This window comes from Hakea prostrata, chromosome 3 (assembly GCF_041222555.1).
Source record: "Hakea prostrata isolate BN-2017 chromosome 3, UWA_Hpros_2, whole genome shotgun sequence".
In the NCBI taxonomy this organism is placed as follows: Eukaryota; Viridiplantae; Streptophyta; class Magnoliopsida; order Proteales; family Proteaceae; genus Hakea; species Hakea prostrata.
Window position 1 is genome coordinate 9,413,528 of NC_142602.1, and position 12,842 is coordinate 9,426,369.

At 38.3% G+C, this 12,842-nt stretch overlaps 1 protein-coding gene and 2 non-coding genes across 3 annotated transcripts in view; 2 read left to right on the forward strand and 1 right to left on the reverse strand.

Annotated features, from left to right (window-relative positions):
- LOC149020698 (kinesin-like protein KIN-14C) overlaps positions 1 to 12,842 on the reverse strand; it is a 38,212-nt gene that overhangs the window by 19,220 nt on the left and 6,150 nt on the right. Inside the window, exons 7-20 of the mRNA XM_089148913.1 lie at positions 10,806 to 10,933; positions 10,633 to 10,716; positions 10,434 to 10,511; positions 10,260 to 10,352; positions 10,122 to 10,151; positions 5,944 to 6,285; positions 5,493 to 5,574; positions 5,310 to 5,405; positions 5,047 to 5,226; positions 4,261 to 4,367; positions 3,931 to 4,109; positions 3,419 to 3,583; positions 3,078 to 3,331; positions 2,789 to 2,952 (exon numbers count right to left, since the gene is read on the reverse strand). Coding sequence (XP_089005039.1) covers positions 2,789 to 2,952; positions 3,078 to 3,331; positions 3,419 to 3,583; positions 3,931 to 4,109; positions 4,261 to 4,367; positions 5,047 to 5,226; positions 5,310 to 5,405; positions 5,493 to 5,574; positions 5,944 to 6,285; positions 10,122 to 10,151; positions 10,260 to 10,352; positions 10,434 to 10,511; positions 10,633 to 10,716; positions 10,806 to 10,933 — 1,982 coding nt within the window. The remainder of the gene's footprint in view (positions 1 to 2,788; positions 2,953 to 3,077; positions 3,332 to 3,418; positions 3,584 to 3,930; positions 4,110 to 4,260; positions 4,368 to 5,046; positions 5,227 to 5,309; positions 5,406 to 5,492; positions 5,575 to 5,943; positions 6,286 to 10,121; positions 10,152 to 10,259; positions 10,353 to 10,433; positions 10,512 to 10,632; positions 10,717 to 10,805; positions 10,934 to 12,842) is intronic.
- LOC149020699 (small nucleolar RNA R30/Z108) lies at positions 267 to 365 on the forward strand. The gene has a single exon (XR_016172682.1). It is a non-coding gene; the product is annotated as a small nucleolar RNA R30/Z108 (small nucleolar RNA).
- LOC149020700 (small nucleolar RNA snoR31) lies at positions 437 to 500 on the forward strand. The gene has a single exon (XR_016172686.1). It is a non-coding gene; the product is annotated as a small nucleolar RNA snoR31 (small nucleolar RNA).

The window sequence follows — 12,842 nt, forward strand, 5'->3', positions numbered from 1 at the left end:
TGGGTTTTTACTTCTTTTTTTTCCCTTCTTCTATGATTCCAGCGATCGGAATGCAGGTTTCCTCCCTTTTGAGGTATTTTGCGTGTCAACTACCCCGCTGAACTGAGTGATCTTCTCTCTTGATTCTTCATTTTCTCTTATTTTCCTATCATTTAAAGTTTGTCAGCACCTTTCTTTATCTTGATAGATTGGCTCTTTTTCTCTTTTTTTTCTTCTCTTTTGTTGCTTATTTTAGTGTTAATTTGAGATATTAATGGGGGGAAATCGAAGGTTGCAATGAGGAAAAAGCTCCCTCTTCTGAAATCAAGTTGAGGTTAAATGCTGGCAGAATCGAACCTAATTATCAAATCACCACTACTGAGTAATCTGATTTCCCCCTTGCATATCCCATTAGATACGAATTTTCTAAGTTTTGTGTTTGATTTTGTTGCTCTAATGGACTAGGATGAAGCAATTTTAACATTATAATCCAACACTTGATCTGAGGAATCTGTTTCCAACATTTAAGATTGAAACCTTAAAGCCATGAAGATTTGCTGCTGAACTTTTGCAGATGGCATCCACAAGGATTAATTCATTATTGGAAAGTGAAACAACTCACCAAACAAGAGTGCCCTTGCCGCCCTACTTTTGAATGAGGTCTGGGAATCCGCCGGATCATAGATGTTAACCTAGCCTGTCTTCTCAAGCTCATCTGGAAAATTGCTTCAAAACATGATTCCATCTGGGTTAAATGGGTTTATTCTTATCATCTCCAGTCTGATTCCCTCGGGGTTCTGGACTTCCCCATGCCCTCCAACCCCTTATGGGTTTGGAGCAAAATTCTCTTGTTGCGCCCCACGCCATCTCAGCAATTTCCACCACTATCTCTTGTGAGTCTTCCACTTCCTTTTGGCTTGACCTATGGCATCCAATGGGCATTCTCTTTAACCACTTTGGCCCCCGTGCTGTGTACAACTCCCGCGTCACCAAATCCACCCCCTTGTCCGCTTTCATCACAAACGGATCCTGGAATCCTGCACCTCTCCCCATTCTCACACAGGTTTGGGAAACTCTCCCCTCTCTCTCTTGCTCCACTAGTGACATTCGCATTTGGCTTCCCTCCCCCACCAAAACCTTCTCCACATCCTCAGCCTGGAATATCCTCAGAGCCCATAACCCTAAACCCCCTTGACCCCCAAAGGCTTCATTCCTCGTCATTTCCTTACCCTTTGAAGGGCCCTTAACCATGCCCTTCCTACCCAATCCTTCCTTATTAGCCGCTACATCCCTACAAACCCAATTGCATCCTCTATTGGAATGGTTTGGAGGACCTAGAGCACCTATTCTTTTCTTGCCCTTTCTTCAGATCTTCGGGAGAAAAGCCCTCGCTTCCATTTGGCCCCGTTCGAGGCGTTCTTTCGGATTTACCTGTGATTGGTCTTGAATTCTGAGAATCTTTTCAGATACTTTTATTTGTGATTGGATCGGTAAGCTAGTCTATTGTGCATCCATTCATCACCTTTGGTGGGAGAGCAACCTTCAGAGATGGACTTCCAAATTCCACTCTATAGATAGGATTTGGAATGCTATCTATTTTGATGTTTCATTTAGATTGTTAGTTGTTCCCCATCCCCCAATTAATGATACCCCAAGGAACAGGCTTATTGTTGTCTCCTGGGGTCTTAGTTCTTCGTTTTGGTCTCCTTCTTGAAGACCTTGTTCCTTGTTTCTCTTGTTTCTTTTAATATAATTATTTATTGATCCAAAAAAAAAATTTGAGACAATCTCCAGAGAAATGAAAATGTGAAATCAAAGAGGTGAACGAGACACTGATGAAAAGACTAATGTATTCCTAGAGTAACAAATGCCCTTTTCAATTCAGAGAGACAACAAATTCGAGTACTTGAACAGCATTAACTTCTCTAAGCAAAAGCAGGATTTCTAGAAAGAGAAGAGAGGGTGACGGGCTCCTCTGATTGTAGAAATGGAGGAAAAAGAATGTAACTTGCCAGAAATCAGCCGATTCTTCTGTTTGATTGATTAAAGAGGTATTTTGATGTTTCAATTCTTCTATTTGATTGTTTAAAGAGCTATTCTTATTGGGTTTCTCTCTAGTTCGGCAATGAATCTCAGTTCACCAAACCCTAAGGAAAACTAGGGTTTCTTAAGAAAATGGCAAAGAGAGAGAGAGAAAAATTTCTAGTGGGCAGAGAGATTTCTAGCAGGGGTTTGGTGGTTTCCGACAAAGGTGGGAAGTTTTCAGTGAGGTGCAGGTAGAAGATGGGTGAAGGGAGACCCACCTAAGGATTGGGTATGGAACGGTATTAAATGGGGGGTCATTTTACAACCCAAAGGGCATTATGGTCATTTTACATCTCACTTAATAGAATCTAGGTTAAAAACCTAACTGCAAGTAACTTGTAATTTTGCAAGGGGTGGACATGTAATTTAGGCCACGATAGTGGGGAACCTAGAGTTTCACCCCCATTATAGTGGGCGACATGTAAAAAACTCTATTTATTAATAACACTTACATATTACCTCAAGTTTATTAAATATGTTACCTAATACTTTTCAATATGTTCTTATTCAAATTTATTGATCTACAAAGGAGCTAGCCATAAATGAAGTTAGAAATCTTGGACCATTACCATAGTAATTTATTGTGTTCCTGTAAAAGATTTTAACACTATGCAAAAACATGGATATCCAATTTATCTTTGTGTTTCTGATGAGTACTATTCCACAATTTTTTTGCCTTGACAACGAAATATGCATGGAGAAATGGAGAAAAAGAGAAATTGACCTGCTCCATCAATTCCCTTACATCCTTGCCCTCCTTGCTACTTCGTGCAGCACCTAGCTCAACTCCTGAGACTCTCTCAGCAAACTTCAAGGTACTTAAAGACTCAGTAAATGAGTCTCCATCTGGATTAAGCTGTACGAACATGAGGGTCTTTGCCTGACCACCTGTAGTGTGGGTAAGGAAAAGGAATATGAAATTGAGAGGGAAAAACTACAGGCTAGAACTTCCATCTTAGCAGTCAGAAAGATACCGTGACACTCAAAAGTAGAAGAAAAATAATAATAATTACCCAAAGAGCTTTGCAGGACTTGAGTAAGTTTGCTATTTCTGTATGGTACATGAGGGCTCTTTTGAGCTAAGGCAAATATGACATCTCCAAGGGCAGATAATGATTTGTTAATATGCTGTGCTTCACGAAGCCTTTCTCCTGTTACCTCAGAGCGATCTACTCTTTCACTTCCAGCAAGGTCTACTAAATGAAGATTGCCACGTAAAGTAGCACCAGTTGCCAAATCTGTCCCACGAACATGGACAGTGACAACACTGCACATATAAATTGAAATGATAAATTCAACCCTCAAAAACAACTGAATTGAAAACAAGAAATTAGATCCAAAAAAAAATCAAGACCTGTGAGATCGGCTGCTTCTTTCATTCATAGCAGTGGCACTTACAGCCCGATTCATTAGTCCAATTCGCATTATGTCTAGGACATTTTCCGTTGAGTTGACAGGCTGCAGGGTTGCATCAGGGATGGCAAGTCCATTTGACTGAATCGTAGCCATAATCCCAAGTGTGTGCAAATCAAGGGAAACAAGCAAGAGAGAGAGAGAGAGAGAGAGAGAAAGAGAGAAACTCCTTCAGTTTCAAAGACAATCAAACAAGTAAATGTTGGAAGACTCATTAATGACCAAGTAAGAACCAACATGTACTACAACATAAGTATAAACTTGACTCCTAACAAAAACAAAAAAGTACAGCCGGAGACAAGATATTCGTTACCATTTTAAAAGAAGATTATTCGGTCAGACAGGAGTTGAAAATCCATCCTAAAGAAAATTATATATTATATCCATCCCCACATAGCCACGGTGAGTATACTTCTTCAATGACCAAAACTAAAATAAATAAGCAAAGGATATTTTTTCTGTGAGTTGTCACTTGCAAGTAAATCACGCACTTGTTCGTTATATATTTCAACCATTTGAACACCAACTTCATATGTAAAGGAGTTTCTCCTATTCTCACAGATATGGAAGAGATCATTTAAAGCTCGATAATTGACCCCCCAATGCTCTTTAGATGCTCCATCTGGCCCAATCTGAAACAATAAAATTTAGATGAATTAATTGTGAAACCAACAAAAAATATATGCCCTTCAGCCAGCTAAACAGCATATCTATCATCACTACCTTCACAAAGGGAACCACAACTATCAAAATTCCAGAATAAAGATATTAATGCATGCGTACCATTGTATAAGTCTTGCCAGAACCAGTTTGACCATATGCAAAGATACAAACATTGTATCCATCAAGGATAGAGCGTATCAGTGGTTGGGTGTCTAGAAATACCTGCTCTGTCAACATTGAACAAGGCTAAGTACAAGAGTAGGACCAAAAGGATCACATCGGTTAAAATGTGGAACATATATAACAAGAAACAAACAAATCCCTCAGGCTTCTTAAGATGTTGATTTACTTTTATCGATTCAAGAAAAATCTACTCTTGGAAAGGAACTAAAGAGTCAATCTCTGTACAGTAAGATAATTGCGAACTTAAATATACAAGATAGTCTTCACACATTTAAAAGATCTTAGAGCATCTAAACAATTTCTGTGATTCATCCCAAATCCCAGCGAAAAATTACCACAACAGTTAGCTTAACGATGAACTCTCCAAACACACAAAATCTGAGCTAAGATCAAGCTATGGGATTAAAGGTTTGGCATCAGATGGAAGAGTGGAAGCCAGAGTCCTGATTGGGTATGCCTTTAAGCACATTTTGCAATCTAGAAAATGTAAAGGTTAAAAAGAAACCTTTGAAGTGCCAAAAGTCTAAACCGCTATTCTGAAAACTCTTATATTCACCTGTCTCAATATTACCTTATTTCCAAGTCGTAGTATGGTGGTTGCATGAGAAAATTTAATAGTTCAATGTAATCAATATAAACACATATAGTCTTCTCTATCTACAGGTTTGTAACAGAAAAAGTGAATGAAGAGTTTCCTAAGATTTAGCAGGATAAGGATGAAACCTTGAGTTGCTGTTGGACCAAAGACCTTGTTAAACTTGAATGAGCGGCGAGTGTCTTTTCCTTGTTTGAGGGGATTTACAATGATCAACTCACCATTCTCACCAATAAAATCTATGATAGTTTGTTTTTCATTTTGTCCAGGAAGAAGTGGCCTTGTCCGACAGTACACTCTAATGTTGCCTGTCCAAGAATACCAACATTAAGCAGATGAGTAGAAACATCTAAAATTTAAAGATACAGGGGTGATTTGCTAATCGTCATACCTTTCAAGTCTTGAACCTCATTATACAGCTTTCGATTGTCTGCAAGAACAATATGATAATTTTCTGCCACCTCTGCTAACCCTTTAAGCCTTACCCCTGAGAATGGTGATCACAAATTAACATTAGAAATTCGAGTTAAATTCCTCCATGGGCTAAATGACTCTCTGAAGTATTGAGTCCTACCCAACTGACTAAACTCTTCTGAAAAGATTGTGTGTGTATTTTGCACCACTTTCTTGATTGATTGAGAATTGAACCTCAACTCCTGGATAAACAGCAAGTTTGTCAAATTAACTATGAAAGAAGCAAGTTAAAAATATACAAAAGGGTAATATATTCTCACATCTATAGTGTGGATGCATTGCTAAGCTCCCCCTTTCACATCCTTGACCATGAGGGTGCTTCACCCACACTCATGTGAGCCCTACACTGATACTCTCTCATGTGGGCCCCATATTGACAAAACCATCTGTCATGGCCCTCAATTGGGCTCGAGGGAGATTCTCCCCAACTCCACCCCCCAAACAAACAAACAAACAAACAAACCAGGAAGAAAAAAATCTATGTGGGGAACCCCGTCCTTAGATTATTAACAAATAAGTAAAAAGTTGAGCAAAGATGTCAATGAGCAAACCTGCAAAGATTTAAAGTGAAAATCTACAAAATTCTGATAGTTGTGTTCTTTTGTATTCCAGCTTTGAGATTTTGAATCAGAAAATGATTCAAGTTCTCCAATTTTCTTCCTAGAACCTTCTAAGAGATCCTCAAGTTCCTTTATTCTCTCCTCTAACCCAAGCTTGGTTCTATTGGCTTGTATTTCCAAGTCCCGATAGCGTTGTTCATATTGCTGTCTTGCTAATCCCAGTTCCTCCTTAAGTTTTGAAATCTCAAGATCAATATGGTCTTTCTCTTTCATCAGTTCAACCATATCCTGGTCCTCCAGTTTCTTCTTCTCCTCTACTTTGGTCTTCTCCACCTGCACAAATAAATGCAAATCCATATACAAGATGACAAAAGTTACAAAAACAGAAAGACAACATAAGAATCGTATTATACATATACTCTGGTGTCCTGGTTCGCACACCTATCCAAGCCAAATGGGGGGATGGAGAGGCAATTTAGATTGTTTGCTTATTACAGGATTGGCCATAACTCAAAATTTAGACCCAAATTCAATTATTTACCCTTGCATACCAGCAAAAACTTCCATGTATATCCTGCATCTCTTCATTAATCTGTGTACCCTCTTAGGAGTCTAGAATTTTTTCCCATGCTTCATTATGCCACGTGGCCAATCTACTCGGGCTGAAACCTGACAAACAAGTAGAGGGCCATGAGGTCTACGTATCCAACAAATTTTAGCCCCATATAACTTGCAGCAGAAAGGCCTACGGGCAAGGGATTCGTTCCTGCTTGGGCCAACCAGAAAACTTTCTTCCATGTATTATTGTTCACTTGCATTCATAGAACAGACTGAACCCAACAAAAACTCACGCTAACTACTCAACGTGAGCAATAGAATCTCATGTCATTACATTTGATAAGACTGAAACCAGATTTCAGAATCCAAGTAAAATTTTTAAATAACAGTTCACTTTTGCTCAGACTAGACATGCCATCCACATGTACTCAGACTTGCAATGGCAATTCCAAAATCTTTGGACATAATGAGGTGAAGGTACTGTCAATGCCTCATGAGACAGACAGCATTGAGTGGATCATCAACTAGGAGTTGGCCAGAGATTGGGATGGGCAGGATTCTCAGTTACTTTGGACACTATGCTACCTATTGGCAGGTTCTAACCCTTGCCCACTCTCCTATATCACCTCTCATGCGTTTTTTACTTATTTTATCTGGTTTTGAACTTATCCCAGTAAAGAATTTAAAAAACAATGTACAAATTACATTAGTGCATTTCAGATGAGAAGTAGTAATGCAACCCTAGTTTCCAAAACCCTGATGTTGAGTCGCTATTGAACTATGCAAGTGATGGAAGTCCAAACATAAAGCAGTGGCAATTTGGTAGATGTTTTGGATTTCAGGACCAATGAGTAAAGAGAGAAAAAATTCCAGGACTCTACTGAAGAAAAATATATATTGAACTAAAGTGCATTTCTGAAATTTAAAATGAAATGGGAGTAAATAAAGTAGGTCCTTTGAAAATTACCAACGTATCTAACCTGAACTATAATAACAACTAACCCCAAGGGATAGTCAAGTTGGCAAAGGACCAACACTGAAGGAAGTGTGAGGTCCTGAGTTTGACTCCCCACCATAGTTGTCAAGGCGTCGCCTAGGCGTCGCTTAATCGTCGCCTCAGCGTCTGGGCTCCTTTGGAGCGCCTCAAATTGGCGTCGCCTTATTTTTAGGCAATAAGGCGTCCGCTTTTTTTTCTTTCTTTTTTAAATCACGAGAAAGATGCCTAATCGAAGGCATATATTGAAATACTTATTAGATTCCGATTGTAAAGTATTTATTGTTAGAACCTATATGCATATGTATAATGACGCTACATGTGATCAAATGTTAAAATAAAAATAAAAACAAACAAAATTGAAAGAGATTAAGTTCTTGACTCAAGTCTCACACTCTCACTCTCACTCTAATCCCTAATCTCTTTCTCTCTTCCTCTCTTCTTCTCTTCCATTCCCGCAGCGACACTCCGGCAAGCAGTGGTCAGTGACAAGCAACTTCTTCTCTTCCTTTTTTCTTGCGACTTTTTATTTAGGACCTATTATGTGTGGTTTGTAGTATGTTGGATGACTTGAGGTAATCTGATATTAGTTTTTTTATTATATAAGATATGATAGATTTAGAGTGAATGAGATGTACACTAAAAATTTCACTTAAAACGCCTCAACCGCCTCAACCGCCTCAAAAGCGCCTCGGAGGGCGCCTCGTCGACTCATTGCCTCAATTAGCCTAAACCGCCTTGCATCGCCTCGTCGCAGTGACAACTATGCTCCCCACACCCTTAGAGCCACTCACATAGGGGTGTTCAGTGCTTTTCATTACATCCGGTGAAGTTTGAATGGTTCTCACTTAACCCCGATATAACCTGACCCAAGTAACTACAGAATCAATATGGACCCAAGGGAATAGTTGGGCCACAGGCCTGGAAACCCGTGTTAACAACAACAGCAAAAGAAAAGGAATAAGAAAAGAACTTCTCTTTGACCTAAAAATCTAAAAGAGTATGCGAGAAAACCAAAGTGAGAAAATGCATCCACACTCTCCTCTTGCATGGGAATCACATAAAGCTGCAGGATAAGGCTCATAATTCCCTAACCTTTTGATTTCAACTACAATCACAAACAAAAGTATTAAGATGGGGATAATCTCTCCTACTGAATCTGCTGGTAGGACACCAAAGCAGACTGAAACTCACAAGCTTATGGCATCAACTTTACAGGATGACCTCAGTTCCTCTAGGAAGATGAAGAACAAGAAAAAATCAAAAAAATAGGGTATTTGCTTTTCTTTGAGTTTGGTTTCGTTGTTCTCAATGTCGTGCTTGAGATTCATGCTCAGTGTAGGCACTTGAGCTTTGTTGTATTTGCTTGTTGTTTGAGCAAAAAAAAAAAAAAACTTACATTAGGTTAGGTAGTTGCTAGGCTCAATGCCTCTTAGAGTTGCTTGTTAGATGAGGCCTCTTTCTCCCTTTGCTGAGCTTTGTCCCTTGTACTCTTGTATTTTTTTTTTCCACTTTGGTAATTAATTATTTAATCATCCAAAAAAAAAAAAAACTTTACAGGATGAGTCAGCCTTAGGCCAGGTTTAACGAGAAAGAACTAGAAATAGGGAAGCTCAACCCCAACACAGCTGAGCTGTCTCTACCATCCAGAATAAAGTATGCGGAGAGGGGTTATTAAGAACTAAAACAAAGAAAGAAACAGGAAGAAGAAGAAATGAGAAAGCAATGAAGAGGAAAAAAGGAAAACCTGGAAGAACACACCTGGAACAAAGGGGTTCACGCTGAGTTGGAACCAGGAGGAATGAGAGAGAGGAAACATCAGTTGACCACTCCAGGAAACAACAAATACACATGGAAGAAAAGTTTCAAACCTTAATGTTTATATTAAACTCTGCTAAAGTGTTACATGTATGTAAATAAAAAAGATGCCTTGGGGGGGGGGGGGGTGAGATTTTGGAAAGCTCCTAATCTCATCCTTAGAGAAATAGAACTCAACTCAAGCTGGGAAAATAGGCTCCTATGTTATTATCTGTTCCCAGAGAGAAAAGTACAATAATGGCCCCCAAAAAGAATTCAATTCCTATTTACTGCTGATGGACCAAAATCCAGTAGTTTTGGTATTTCTCAGTCTGGGATTCCAGATTAGGTCGTGTTGGTCCAGCTAAAATAATGGTACTACATCAAGTTGAGATGGAGTACGGATGGAGGGTAATCCAAAAGCTATAAGACGAATGAACAGATTATAGGTAGTTGATAAATGAAGAAAGAGCCCGTTGATGTGGCATGGACAAATGCAACACATGTTGTTGAATGAACAGTAAGTAGTGATGTAATTCAGTTCAAGGAGCTAAAAGGACAAGGGACAGGTGTAAGGTTACTTCTGGAGAGGTGGTGACAGAAGACAAACAATTAGGATGCAGATTTCAGAAGTGCCAGTTGAGTCAGCAAGGTAGAAAAATATCTGAAATACTTAAACAAGGAATGTAAAGCATCAAATGAAATTGATTCACTGTCAGCAGACAGTGGATTTTCTATTTTGAGTTTGTCATCAGCAAAATAAATAAATAAAATAAAATTAGAGCAGGAAAAACGAAGGAAGCAACTGTTAGAATTAGACCTTCATCTGCTGGAACTTGTTCATGGCAGCCTGCAAGAAGAGGTGCAATTTCGAGTCAAGTGAATGAACAGAATTGGACCTTTGTCTACTTCAACATAACCTTATCAACTGAAAGACTCAGTATAATTCTTTGAGTACCTGGCTCTCCTCATTAGTCCCAGTTGCAAGAGTCTCAAGTACTCTAAGTCTTGATTGATATTTTTCTTCACGAGACTTGAAGAGATTATTTTGCTGCAGATATGCAGTAATAAATAAATTAGAAGTGAAAATTAAAAAGCTTTGTTAGAGAAATTAATTTCTAAAGCATATTACAGTTCTTAAGTGCTCTGCTTGTGTAGAAATACGTCGCTCAATCTCTTGTACGACTTTTCTCAATAGACATGCCACACGCTGAGGAAAAGGGAATAGAAGGACTGTTTAAAAAGCTACAAGAAACTCATCTAATTGGATAAAAATATAAAACCATCAACCCAAACTTGAAACAAAATCCGCTAGTTGGTCACCGTCATACATGAGGTATTTCCCCATTCTTTCTTTCAATGCTTTCATCTAGGATCCCGTTTACAACACTTAGAAGTGATTGAGTTGGAGCATTCTGCAGGAAAAACAAGATCAGGTTGCAGCGTCCATACAGAAACTAAGGTATGCCAGACATTAGGTCCAATAAGAAGATCAAGTATTTACATCGAAACTGTTAGATTTCATCATTTCAGATATCTTAGCAGCAGGAATATCAGCATAACCTCCTTGTTTTAGTTGAAAAACCTCATGGAACTTATGTCCAACATGGTGTATCAATGCAGCCGATGGCTCTACATGGAAAAGTAAGAGATATAAATCAATTCTTCAAACAGAATTTACAACAAAACTGTTAGATTTCATCATTTCAGATATCTTAACAGCAGAAATATCAGCATAACATCCTTGTTTTAGTCGAAAAATCTCATGGAACTTATTCCAACATGGAGTATCAATGCAGTTAAATGGCTCTGTACGAGAAAAGCAAGAGAATCAAATCAACTTTTAAGTAATAATAACTGAATTTCGAACCTATTTTAGTTGATAAAATCAAATCTATGTAGCATCTCTGATGATCAAAAGTAATATTTAGGTGTCATACTATTATGAACAATGAATCAACATCTAAATCAGTTTACACAGAGTCCCTGAATAGGTCGAAGTTGAGTCAACAAAATTCAACCACAGAATCAAGGTAATTGGCCTGATACCATCAGCACTGAGAACATGTCAACATCTATGCATGTTCCATTAATGTCATTAACAGAAGCTAATTAACAAGTATCCTTGTTTTTGGGTCAGCAACTAACAAGTAACAAGTTACACTTGATCTTAGTTGTAATTACCTTTCATCAATATTTTGTTTCTACTAAATAAAATTTTTGTTTCCTAATCATGAGATTAAAAATATTTATGTTATCAACTCTAACTAAAGTGGGATGGATGAAGTGAAGAGAGGCATCAAAGTACTATGTGACAGTACTATATGACAGACGTATTCCTTCAAAGCTTAAAGGGAAGCTCTGCAGGGCTGTTTTCCGACCAATTATGATGTAATGTTGAGCAGTTAAAAAATGTCACATAGTGAAGCTATGTATTGCAGGAAAAAGGATGTTAAGATGGATGTGGGGCACAACTAGTGAATGATAAAGTAGAAATGAACATATTAGAGCAGCTGGGGAGTTGCCCCTGATCAGCAACAATCTCTGAGAATGACAGCTGAGGTAGTATGGCCATGTGTAACAGAGGCTTGAGGACACCCTGTTTAGGATGAGTAATCCAATACCAATTGAACATGCTCAATTTGGGTTTTGTGCCAACTATGACCTCAGATAGAGCCTAGTGGAAGGCAAGGATCCATAGACCCTAGTGGAAGGCAAGGATCCACTTTGTTGACACCATGTAGCTGAAATGTTCCTATACTGAGGCTATTCTTATTCCTCTTACTTTCATTATCCATTTTATTTGTTTCTACCCTTATTTCTTCATTCCTTTTACTTTCTTTTACTTTTTGATGACCTCAGATTTTCCCTACTTTATTTTTAAAAGAACCATCCATCCCATCCCGTTTAGTTGGAAAGCTATATTATTTGTTGTAAGGATCTAAAAATGCGATTGTCAATCAAGAGACAAATTAACATATTCATTAACAAAAGGGCACTTTAGCATGCTCGATAAAAATATCCTCCTTTCTCTAAAAGTAGTATAAGAATTATCACAGGCTAAAGTAGATCAAATAGACTCGCTGTCTAACTGAATGGCAAACAAAAGAAGAATACCTCAGCAGTTATGGGGGTTTGAAAAACTTCAGGTCAGCTGCAGTATAACCCGAAAACATGCCAATGGGCACACCGGTCCTGGCTGATCCAGGTTTTAAAATATTGTGAATTCAAAAGAGTTAACCAAGCAGAAAGCTGAAAGCTACGGTTTCAGAAGGATGAAAGAAAGAAGATAAACCAGGAACAGAATTAGAGTCCTAAATGTTTGACCATCTTAACTTCATTTTTTGTAATGTTTCTAGTGGATCATGTTGCCTTCGATAAAGAAAAAGATGTTACACTGATAAACATTCCCAAAAGCATATCCCGATTCCCGACTACATAAGGTCAGCTCAACTGACAATTTTTAGCAATTCAATTCTGTTTAAAGCCTAACTTGCTCAATATACAATAATATGTCCTCTAGCTCCCTAAAGGCTCAATC